Genomic DNA, 12935 nt, shown 5'->3' on the forward strand with positions numbered 1-12935 from the left:
ACTGACAGCGCGCGCCTCTTCTGGGAAGGGGGCGGGTCCACTTTCCGGGTGACTCACGTCGTTGCCATTTGCCTTTGTGTTTTTCGGATGCTTCGGCTGTCGCTTTCTTCCCTCTGCTTTCAATTTGGGGAGCAGAAAAAGCTAATGGATCAAGAATTTATCTACTCGCCACTCATCTTGCTTTCTTAAAGTTGACTCTGACTGTCTCTTTCTCTCTCCCTTTCTCTCTCGAGTTCCGCAACGACCCCAGCAGAGCGGGGGCGGCACAGGTGGGAAGGAATGAATGACACCCAACTCTGAAGTTGACAGCCCAAGGCATCACACGTCGGTGCGGAGACTTTCCGAGGCTGGGCGCCGGCTGCCGCCGCCGCCCTAGCTTTTCGGCTCCTTCCTGCCTGCCGCGGCTTTGCGCGGCTCTGTCTGCCCCGCTTGCATCTACCTCTTCGCTGCCGAGGGTGCCCGCAACGGTGAGTTCCACGAGGCTCACCAAAGGGTTCGCTCCCCTCCAAGGTAAATACAGTTATGCAAACACGAGGAACCACCAAAGGGTGCCGGGGAGGGGGGGGAGAGGAAGGGATTCCCTCACCTATTCCGGCCCGTTCTTCCTGAACTGCCACCAGGAGGAGGCGCGCAGCCCGGCTCCCCGCGAGCCCTCGCCCTCAGTCCTCCTACCTAGGCTGCCGAGGCCGGCCGCGCAGCCCGAGTCCCCGCGGCAGGCCCGGCCCTCCGCCTCCCCCGGGTTGGTTTTGCCCAGCTGCGGGGGTTGGGCCAGGGGCTGGGGGGCGAGGCGAGTCGGCGCCCGCAGCGCGGAGCCGGGAAGTCGCCGCCACTCTGCCGGGACGCGGAGTTGGCTCCGAGCGGCGCGCGCGCGCGGAGGTGAGCGGCCGGCGCGGGGGAGGGCGCGGGGCCAGCGCCGGGCCCCCTCCCCAGTCTAGGGCGGGAGAGCAGCCGCCGCGCCCGGGGTCCCAGCGCCGCTTTGTTCGCCGACCCCCTCCTTCCCTTTGGAGAGGACTTAACGCCCCTCTGGGATCCCAGGGGCTGGCGGGGTGCGGCCCGGGAGGGGGGCGACAGCTGCGCTGCCCTCCATTTCCTGCTAATCCAAGGAGGTTCCAAAAGAGATCAAAAGACTCCTGTAACCCGAAACTTGCCTCTCATCCCAACCTGGACGTGGCGGAGAGGTCCAGGCGGGGGCGGAGGCCCCGGAAGGCAGGTGGTCCGCGGAGGCGGGTGGGGAAGGAGCCGCGGGAGTGAGAAGTTTGGGTGGGGAAGGCGCTGGGGATTAAGCGAGAAGTTCGAGGCGGCCGACGAGCGTGATCGCGAGGGGAGGAGGGCGCGAGGCTGGAAGGGTGTATATAGTGTGGGCCGCGGAGACGGGGACTTGGCGCTCCGGGTCGCTCTCCCGGGTGAGGATGTGCAGTGGGGGCTGGAGGGGGCGGGCGGCGGGAGGTCTCGGGGGGAGTGGTGGGGGGCGCAGAGTGGAGACGATTTGGCTCGCAGAGCCCGGGCTCCTGCACTCGGGGAGCCGAGGCGACCGCCGCTCCTCACGCTTGCCTCCCGCTTGTCCCAGGTCGCGCCGCGGAGCCAGCGAGAGGCGCCAACCCAAGCGGCGAGGCGGTGGCACCCCGGACCGCGGCAGGTAGAGGAGCCGCAGGAGGAGCGCGAGCCCACCGTCCCGAGCCGCCGTGCGTACTTTCTGGAGGGCAGGGCAGCGCGGGGGACTCGGCCCCGGGAGGGGGGACGCCCGCGGCGCGGGGGTGAGCCACGTTCCGGCGGCGGCGGCGGCTCTCCTCCGCTCCCACGAGAGGAAAGTTTCTCCAGACGCTTCCGGCCAGCCCGCGCCCTCCGGGCCCAGCCTCCCGAGCCTTCGGAGCGGGCGTCGTCCCAGCCCAGCTCCGGGGAGAGCGAGCCGCGATGCCTGGGGCGTGCTCCCGGGGCCCCGCCGCCGGGGACGGGCGGCTGCGGCTGGCGCGCCTGGCGCTGGTCCTCTTGGGCTGGGTCTCCTCGCCCTCTCCCACCTCCTCGGCGGCCTCCTCCACCTCCTCGGCGGCGTCGTCCCTGGCCTCCGAGGTGTCCGCTCAGCCCCCGCTGCCGGGCCAATGCCCCCCGCCCTGCGAGTGCTCCGAGGCGGCGCGCACCGTCAAGTGCGTGAACCGCAACCTGACCGAGGTGCCCGCCGACCTGCCCCCGTACGTGCGCAACCTCTTCCTCACCGGCAACCAGCTGGCGGTGCTGCCCGCGGGCGCCTTCGTCCGCCGGCCGCCGCTGGCGGAGCTGGCCGCGCTCAACCTCAGCGGCAGCCGCCTGGAGGAGGTGCGCGCCGGCGCCTTCGAGCACCTGCACAGCCTGCGCCAGCTCGACCTCAGCCACAACCCGCTGGCCCACCTCAGCCCCTTCGCTTTCTCTGGCAGCAACGCCAGCGTCTCGGCCCCCAGCCCCTTGATGGAACTGATGCTGAACCACATCGCGCCCCCGGCGGACCAGCGGCAGAACAAGAGCTTGGAGGGCATGGTGGCCGCGGCCCTGCGGGCGGGCCACGCGCTACGTGGACTCAGTCGCCTGGAGCTGGCCAGCAACCATCTCCTGTACCTGCCCCGGGACTTGCTGGCCTACCTGCCGGGCCTCAGACACCTGGACCTGCGTAACAATTCGCTGGTGAGCCTGACCTACGTGTCCTTCCGCAACCTGACTCACCTTGAGAGCCTCCACCTGGAGGACAATGCCCTCAAAGTCCTTCACAATGGCACCCTAGCCGAGTTGCAAGGCCTGGCCCACGTCAGGGTCTTCCTGGACAACAATCCCTGGGTGTGCGACTGCCACATGGCTGACATGGTGGCTTGGCTCAAGGAGACCGAGGTAGTGCAGGGCAAAGCCAGGCTCACCTGTGCGTTCCCAGAAAAAATGCGGAGCCGGGTGCTCTTGGAACTCAACAGCTCCGACCTGGACTGTGACCCTATCCTGCCGCCATCCCTGCAGACTTCTTATGTCTTCCTGGGCATTGTTTTGGCCCTAATAGGCGCGATTTTCCTCCTGGTTTTGTATTTGAACCGCAAGGGGATAAAAAAGTGGATGCATAACATCAGAGATGCCTGCAGGGATCACATGGAAGGGTATCATTACAGATACGAAATCAACGCGGATCCCAGGTTAACAAACCTCAGCTCCAACTCGGATGTCTGAACCACGTTAGCGGACAGATCAAGGACAACTCTGCATGAGGTGTAGACTTAAGCTTTCTCCCGTCCTAGGCTTGTTCCACTTGCACCCTCCACTGTAGACACCACTGACTTTGAAAGCAGTGAAGGGGATTTGCTTCCATGTTATGTAAAGTTTCTTGGTGTGTTCTGTTAATGTAACACGATGGACAGCTGTGCATGGTGTTCTACCCTCTTCCTTCTCTGGGAACTTCTTCACCTGTGTGGAGGGATTTTTCAAGTTTCAGCATGAACGTGGACTCCTTGCTGTCTGTCTCTTTCTTAGTGCAGTTCAAGGTGTAGCAAGTGTACCCACACAGATAGCATTCAACAAAAGCTGCCTCAACTTTTTTTGAGAAAATTTCTTTACTCATAAATATCAGTTTTATTCTCCTATGCGTAAGATTATGGAGAAAATAATTGCATCCTATAAACTGCCTGCAGACCCTAGCAAGCTCTTAAAAATAACTCCATAGTGCACAGGAGCACCTGCATCCAAGAGCATGCTTACATTTTACTGTTCTGCATATTACAAAAAGTAACCTGCAACTTCAGATAACTTCTTTGACAAAGTAAATTACTTTTTTGATTGCAGTTTATATGAAACTGAAGTTCTTTTTATAAACTGCATCGAGATCCAAAAGACTGAATTGTTAAGAAAAAAATCAATAAAGATTCTTAAAAGAATTACAGTGTGTTCAAGTTTGCTGTTTGAAAAAAAAAAGGATGAAGGGCAATGATACCGAATGGTCTTCATTCAGATGGTGTTATTAGTTAACATAGCTGAGGATCAAACTAAAGCAATGTCTTATATAAATAGAGTTTGGAGATAGTTTTGAAATGGTGGATCTTTTTAGGATTTAAATAGAGTGTTTGAATATTCATGTGACTAGATTTCTCCTGGTCTCAAAGTTAATGCTATTCATGAAAAAATTGTTAAGAGCATTATGAAATTGGTAAGAGTTCTGAGGGTAAATGGTTGACAGTTCAGGACTTTTTCTAGACTGATGAAGCTGGAACAGAACACTATTGTTTACTTAGGAAAACTGTCCGTATGAGATTGTTCTGTGGACTTTGATAGCAGAGCATGAAATACAGTGCAAATAAATATATGAAAAGGAAGTATCTTAAAGACAGAAAATTCTGAAATAAAAGTTTTAAAATATGAATTAAAAAATACTTCCCTAAGATCATAATACAAGTTGAAACTTAGATTTTCTTTCTTGAGAATCTTTTTAAAAACATTTCAATAAAAGAAACATAAATGATTGATACTTTTTCAGAGGCTCAGCTAATTTGTTTTAAAATTGCCATGATTGAATTTGAAGCTTGAGGAAATAAGGGGAGATAAGTATCCATGTCCATAATTGAGGATTGCAGTTAATCATAGGTTCTTATGTGAAGAATTTAAGAATTCGAGAATATTTTGGTTGTAACTGAGTTGTGTTTGTTTATACACCTTTGTGAAGACTCACAGGTATAAATGAAAGCAATCATTAGTTCATTTATATCAGTAGTAGACCAGAAGTTTGTTTATTTGTTTGTTGAGCTTACTATCAGCCATGGAAGCTCGAAAGTAAATTCTGTTAGTCAGTCTCCAAGGTATTACATCAAGTGACTTAAATTTCACCTTTATTACTTAACTGAAAGTAGTACATAAACTTGCATTAGTTAGTCTTAGGGCCTGCCTACTTTCCCTTTAAATTGGTTGTGTTCTGCAGTGCTTTATGTTTGAAATAAAATTTACATTTCAATATTGCTATAAATAAAATGGAATTAGTACTGTAGGTTCCAGAAGTTTTGGCTGATCCCTTCGTTGAAGTAAATTCAAAGTTTTCAAAATAAGATAAAAATATGTAAATCTGTCCTTTGTTTAGATTGCGTGATTCATTCAAATATGAAGTTTTAATACTTTAAGTTTCATAAAGTTCATTTTATGAAATTTTTAGTGTTCATTATTTGTGGGTTACCTGAGAAAAAGCTAAATATATGATGCTTAAGATTCCATTTAACGTTGAAGTGTTCACTCAGGGATAAACTGGCTGGCTGCCATTCTTTTCCAAGGAAGATGATGACGCTAGCCTGCCAGAAATAGTGAAAATGTGTGGTAAAATTACAGCACACCCTCTTAGGAGTAAGTTGCTGTTGAACTTGGGTTGGTGAGTCTGCCTATATAGTAGAAAACAGCAAATTATAATGTTGACACAGTCTTTGGTTGGAAGAATTGTGTCTTCATCATGTGTTAATTAATATTTAAAAACTGAGTCTTAGCTGAGTCAGGAAGGCAGTGTATTCATCGTCTGGTGTTGCTCGGCAGTTCCCTGAAGCAACAATAAATCTGTGAGCACACGGAGCTGAGTTTTCACCTGTTCGATAGGTAGTTTTTGTGACGTTATGGTTTCTTACTTTTCTCTTGGACTTCCCAATTTATCACTGGTGTTTTCTGTCACATAACTCCTTGCTCTTGTCCAAAAAAATGGCAGTAGAAAATTCTTAAGGTAAAAAATAGTTATGGTTTGACAGCCAATTGATATTGTGCAACTATAGTTCATAAGTCTATAAACCTACAAGACATTCTAAGTTCCTTGGGAAATAGCTGTTATTTAAATACAGTAAGTAGAATATAGGAAAAATAAAATAAAAACATCACTTCATTTAACAATGAAACAAACCCATTTGTGTTAATAGTACTGTTACACATTTTAGATTCCAGAAACCTACAAGTAATCCAATTTAAAAATTCATTTTCATCAGTAATATATTTTATGTTACCATGATTCAAATGCTTAGCAGAAAATATCTTTCATTTATCCTTTACAAATTTCATTTCAAGAAAAAATACTTCAAAAATTCGAACATTTGATAAGCCCCTAATACATTTCTACTTGAAGTGGCAAGCATTTTAGCGTCGCCCAGCTATTGGACCCTGAATTGTAACTCTCCTCTTTCTTTGAAACCATTCAGGTTGCAGCAGGTTTTGTAATTCCATTTTGCTGCCATGAGTGTGATTCAGTGGTAACCTACAGGGCGAATTTGTACAGCAGCTGATAGATTTTTTTCCTACAAAATAAGGAAATTTTAAAGCACATTTGATAGACTTTTTTAAAGGATAAGCTACAGAATTATGGGAGTGGAGGGAAAGCTCGATTGAAATAAATGAACAAATCATAAGTAGTAAATCCTTTATAAATAGCTTGACTGCTAACAAATGTGAATTATGTTCACCTCTTATATAATTAGAAAAATTTATACTTTTTTTTAATTTTTAATTTAAGTCACTGTGAAAAGAAAGATCCAAATGCACCATGATTGTTTCCTTAGGAATTGTTTCATTCTGTCCCTTTTGGCCTGATGTAAGATGGGCTCAGCTTGCTGAGGATAGTCCAGGCTTTGCAACTTTAGTATGTGAGTTTCCCATGTCATTTCTGCTTTCCATTTAAATTTTTCTCCAAAGCCTGCAGTAAAAGAGACACCATGAGTATGTGCAAGGTTAAAAACAATTTGGCACATGCATTCCTCCTGTTCCAAAATCCATTCAGTCATCCAGGTTTCAGACCTGCACCATGAACTGAAGGCAGACATTTATTGGATGAAATTCCAATTTTGCTGTTAGACTTGAGCAAGGATTCTAAACAGTAAAGGAGACGAAAGGGAGGAAGTGGTATTTCTGGATAATATATGAACAGTACCTCTACAGTGTCTCTTAAAAATCTCTGAGCAGTACCGCAGTGCTGCACTAGAAATAATTAGTCTAAGAAAATATATTCTGCACTGTCCGAATGATTCTGTCTCCTTTTAGATGAGGAAAAGCAACTCATTGGAGATATTTTGCAGAGCTATTTTTTCATTCTTATCTTCAGCGACTTTTGACTCAAGAAAGGTGCACTTTTTAAATTTTGTGCTTGACCTTAGAACACTTTAGCAGCTCTTTTTCATGGGTTAAAAAAATCTAGATATTTAAAAAAGTTTGATATATAATTTATGTAATATAAACAGCATATGAGTTCATAGTATTTCAGCATTGGAAGATCTCTCAGACATGTCAAATCCATTTCCCATTCTACAAATGAAAACAGGGATAATTGTGACAGTGTGTTCTATTATGACAGTCAGGGCAAGACCTTAATGTTCCAGTCTCCTTTTGTCAAATGATGGTATTACTAATTTCCTACCTTAAGACCTTTGAAATTCTCAATGTCCAATTAAAAAAAAAAGACAATTAGTTTGATGGATTTATTTACTTTTGCTTCAAGTGAATGTTTCCATTTGCTTTAAATTTCACATCTAGTTTGTTTATTAAAAAATGATGATGTTTCAGACCCTTGTATATACTCAAATGATTTTGAAATCTTTTTTTTTTCATGGAAGTTTTATTATTATAATGCTCCTTTAAGCCTGTGACATGTTAGGAAATATTTTGGAAATTTAACAGTAATATTTCATTTGTAAAGAAAAAAATACCTCTGGAAGACCATGCTAGCTTGTATTCGATCTTGAAGATGAGTTAGCTCAGCTGGTGAGAAAATTAAACAAATGAGACCAAGTTCATGGCCATGAAATTAGTTACCATGTGAGACAGTCAGCTTTGCATGCTCTAGTCTGCTGTTCTGGCCCACACCCACTCCAGGTGCATGTTACATCCTCCAAGAGCTTAAACCAAACAGGGAAACTAATCAATGCAAATCCATTATCACCCTGGAAAACCAGTGGACTGACTGGCCAAACATCACCAACCCTGCTGCTAATGTGCCAATTCACTGTCTTTCCTGATGTGCAGGGCTGCACACAATAGGCCCAGCTCCTCCCACTGTAGTGTGTGTGTGTGTATATACAGATATTTATATCTGTATTATAAATATATATATATATTTATATATATATACATATACATATATATACATATATATGCCAGAGTTGGCACTGTCATTTATGTGAGTTTTGAGAAAAAAAAACCTATCATGCATGCCTTTTAAAGTAGCATATGCAGAATTGATGAGGTTTACTTTTTATTATTTAAGACGAAAATATGTTTTAAGATTAAGGAACATGATTACTCCATCAAAAACTTAAAATGTTTGTAAAAACAGACATGCAGTTTATGTTTAGTTGACATTTTATGATAATAGGACTTATTTGTGGCTCCTAGTTTAACTTGTTAATGTAAGGAAACATTTGTTTTCAAGGAAGTAAAAACTTGAAATATGACCAACTACAATCCTTTTGTGAGAAGTAAATATCTAATAAGACTTTTTAAATAACCTGAGGATGTTATCAAAATAGACTTTTTCTTAATAGAAGTTTACAGGCTTCCCTACATCCTGTCTTCCTCCACAGTCCTGTTTCTGCTGCTTTTTGTTTTCTCCTAAAGAGAACCATGATACGTGACATTCAAGGTGACCAATTATACTCCAGAGATCTGAACTGTGACAGTGGCTGTATCAATTCACAACTATATATAACGCTATGATACAGTTTCTCTTGATTTTACATATAGTACTACACTATATCTGAAGAATACTACTTTTAAATTAACATGTTCTGTGATTATTCTTATAGATCATTCAAACACATGGCTATAAGACATCCAACAGACGTACCTTTAATAAACTCATGTTTTGTAGATACTTAAAAATAAACCTTGAATAGTTGTACCCAAAGGAAGACAGGCCCTAAAATTGAGAAAATGGCCTTCTCTTTATGTCATATGCATCTTGCTTGTTCATTTACAATGCCGTCAACATTCTCCACCAACATGAAAATGTATTTTGAGGCCAGCGCCACGGCTCAATAGGCTAATCCTCCGCCTTGTGGCGCCGGCACACCGGGTTCTAGTCCCGGTCGGGGCACCGGATTCTGTCCTGGTTGCCCCTCTTCCAGGCCAGCTCTCTGCTATGGCCCGGGAATGAAGTGGAGGATGGCCCAAGTGCTTGGGCCCTGCACCCGCATGGGAGACCAGGAGGAAGCACCTGGCTCCTGGTTTTGGATCAGCGTGGTGCGCCAGCCACAGCGCACCAGCCACAGTGGCCATTGGAGGGTGAACCAACAGTAAAGGAAGACCTTTCTCTCTGTCTCTCTCTCTCTCTCACTGTCCACTCTGCCTGTCAAAAAAAAAAAAAAAAAAAAAAACCCAACATACTTTGATACCTGGTTTTAGAGTACTGCAGACAATCAAGTATTTTATACATATAGGATATTTCTTGAAATTTTAACTAATAGTCTAATGAACATCTTTGTGTCTTCCTGCCTTAATTTTTCTACCTTAATTTTTTCCCCTGAAGGCAAATCCTTGAAGGATAATTACTACACTTTCTAGCCTCTAGGAACTTTGATATCTGTTTAAATTAGGAATATTAAACAGTAGTATGCATGGATTTCAAAATCTTTTGCCCCAAAATAAACTTGTCTTTTAGTTCCATTTTCCACAAATCTTTGAATGTTCTCTGGTATAAACCATACATCACTATATGTTTTAAAAGTTTCACATCAAACTAAAGAGTAATGAAATATCTGTGGACAGGATTTTGATCAGAAAGAAACTGACAAAATTGCCAAGTAACTTGTCACGGTTTCAAATTGGTGAATGTCTGTTCTTTGTTAAAATAAGAAACTTAGAAGGAACCTAAGCCCATAAGCCAGTTGGGAGAGGTACAGAGAGTTGCAGGGTGGGGAAAGGCTGTGTTGGGTGTAGAAAAACAATTGGATAACTTATTTAGCTAATCATAAGTTAGGAATAAATTTTCAAGACAAATCTATATCTTTGCCTGAATTCTACTCTCTCTCCTTCTCTTTTTAAGATGATTTGTGTATATATACTTAGAATTAATTTAGATGCCATGTAAGTGATTTAATTGGTTAATCTTCTGGTTAATTTGCTTTCAGATTTCAGTGAAGACCCAGGAATCCTTTCTTCAGTTAATTCAACCTATATTTATTAAAACTTGATACCTATCAGGAATTGTTGTTGCACTGTATCTTACAAAATGAGTTTCTCATTTGAAATTGCATCTGATCTAGTAATAAGTAATGACAACAACCAACATTTTAATGAGTGTTTACTGTGAGTCAGGCACAAGACAGAGCTATATAGAAAGTCTTATTTCTTATCATTTGAAGGGAAAACTGAAGCTTTGCAAGAACAGATATTGTTCCCAAGGACAACTAGGTAGTAAGACTCAGATTTGGGATTTGCATTGCTGTGTTTTGAGGAAAGAATGGGACTTTATCCGGGCCCCATGTTTTCCACACCTGAGCTTTAAGATGTGAATGACTGTTGTAGGCCACAACATGAGGAGCATGGACCAGAGATTCAAACAGTGTGAGATAAGTTTAAAGCACAGAGAGATCTAATCTTGTTGGGAGATTTTGCAAAAGGGTTTTTGCTGGAGTTAGCTATAAAAATGTTTTTAAGGAAGAGGAAACTTGAAATGGTGAGTGGAAGACAAAACTCAGGCCAAGAAGGGACAACATTGGCAAACAGTGGAGGCAGCTGAAGACTGAGTGTGCTCAAGGAACAGCAGCATGTGACGCATAATGTATAGAGAGGAGAACAGTGGAGAGTAAGAAAGATAAATCTGCAACTCTCTGGACAGTGAGGAAGCAACTAGAAGTCCATGAGCAGGGGGGTAAATGAATAACTGTGTCTGTGTCCCCACTCTCAAACCAGATGGGGTCAATCCCCTTCTTCTCACATTGGTTTAAGTATCAAGAATGTTGACAACACATGTGCATCAACAAGGTAGAAGCAGGTCAATTTGGTTGCACAGTGGCACTTCCTGGGGAGAGCAGGACTTGTCTGTGTGTTTTCATTGGGATTGTAGATGAGGCTGGAGGGACATTCGGGTTTCTCTGTGGTTTTAGTGTCCCAGCAGATGCTGAAGGATGAAGCTCATGGGCCTTGAATCTTAATGAAGAATGAATGGGAGAGGGAGTAGGAGGTGGGTCGGGAGTGGGGGTGGGAGGGCAGGTATGGAGGGAAGAACCGCTATATCCCTAAAGCTGTACTTAAGAAATTTGTATTCATTAAATAAGAGCTTTCAAAGAAAAAAAAGTGGGAGAAGGAGGGATGGGCTCTAAAAGCTGTCAATAATCATATCACAAATGGAGACAGACTCTACCCTGTATTCCAACTCACTGCTGATGTCTGATTGATGACTGAAGTGTGCCATGTCTCACTCAATTAATTTTAACCTTAATTAAGCTAGTAATAAGTGCTTTGTCAGGCTTGTAGCATGAGGTCAGTGAGGGAGGTGAAAGTTCCATTAAATGCTTTTTTAAGAGCCCAGGGTGTGTGTTTTGAGGAGTGAAATGTATGCCTTGGTCACCATCAGTAATATGTGGAATACTCAAGGAGATAACAAGTGTGCGGAAGAAGACTCTTATTTTGGTTTTAGTTTGGCTAGACCAGTGACCATGGATTATATTTTGGGTATCATGAGCAATTACCAGAGTTTCTTAGCTTAAAAGGGGTGACGTTGGATAATGAATTATTGATATTGCTATTGGCCAGACTAATTGGCCATTACTAGGTAACTGGTAATGCTCCAAGGATCTGTGAAATGTGCACATTGAACCAATTGTTGGCCAAGCGTCCTCTCATGCAAAGATGAGTGCGTTAGGTCTGGCCAGCTGTGCTCACTCTTGAGTCCTAACCTTGAGTGGAGATATTCTGGTTAGGGGTCGGATAGCAACAGCTCGGTGGAGGGCTCCATCATGTGGTAAGGTGGCCTTACCATGGATAAAGTACATGAGCTCCCTTTTCTGATTAATCAGTTCATTCCTAGGGACTCTCTATGTGGTCCTTGGGTCTTGGCAAAGGGTGGCCTCCTGTAGTACCACTGCATGTGGTAAGGGACTGAGGACAGAGAGGCCAGCCACTTCATCCTGTAAGTTGGACAGTGCTCCCATAGGTGCATATTTGGCTTTGTTTTGTAAGCACCATTACCATTTTAACGAGGAGGCCTCCATAACTGTGCCAGGTCTGAAGGGTGCCACATCGGTGAGCCAAGGCATTAGAGGCAGCTGCTAATGGCAAGTCACGGGTTCAGGGCCTGTGAGGGCCTTTGTGTCCAGAAAGGCCAGTGTGCAGTCAGCAGCTGATATACAAATGGTCTGTAACATGAAAGGGGGCGGGGGCAGTTTCTTGCATCAGAAGCCAATGGGCGACTTACGGCCGCTGTGGATGGTTCAGATAGGCTCCAGAAGGCAAAAAGCAAGGTTGTTAAAGCTTCTACTATGAAGGAGGCCCTGGGGGACATCAGTGGGAATGCCTATTTATAAAAACACAATCTGTACAAATTCTAAAGCCTTTTGTTGGAGGGCATTCCATTCAAGGTTATCCAATTTTAAGTAACAGCGTAAATGAATTTAAGTAAAATTTGTCAATGAGGAATCTGTTGCTTCTGGAACCTTGGAAGTGTTAAAGGTGTTGGATTATCTTAATGTGTTAGGATAGTGAGAAGGTCAATAATTATTTTCTGACTGTCAGGGATGGAGCAGCCCTTGACTGACAAAATAATCCCTGAGAATTAAACTGAAGTGGCAGGAACTTGTACTTTCTTGTAGGGCAATGACTCATTTCTTTTTTTGTGAGTATTTGTATTTCTTGAATGAGATAGCAAATGAATCTTGGAAGAGGATAATCTCATCAGTGAGAATCATACCTGTACTTCTAGACGATAGGATGAGATCTTGGCCACAGAGACAGCGGGAGGACAGGGCAGCTGAGGTACCTGACCGACAGCCAGG

General features: G+C 44.7%; 1 protein-coding gene across 1 annotated transcript; it reads left to right on the plus strand.

Moving 5' to 3' along the window:
- Positions 1-1825: 1825 nt before the first annotated feature.
- Positions 1826-4347, plus strand: TPBG (trophoblast glycoprotein). Its single transcript, XM_062187588.1, has one exon. It carries the CDS (start codon positions 1912-1914, stop codon positions 3175-3177), a length of 1266 nt encoding a protein of 421 aa, XP_062043572.1. The 5' UTR covers positions 1826-1911; the 3' UTR covers positions 3178-4347.
- The last annotated feature ends 8588 nt before the right edge of the window (positions 4348-12935 follow it).

This window comes from Lepus europaeus, chromosome 3 (genome assembly GCF_033115175.1).
Source record: "Lepus europaeus isolate LE1 chromosome 3, mLepTim1.pri, whole genome shotgun sequence".
NCBI lineage: Eukaryota > Metazoa > Chordata > Mammalia > Lagomorpha > Leporidae > Lepus > Lepus europaeus.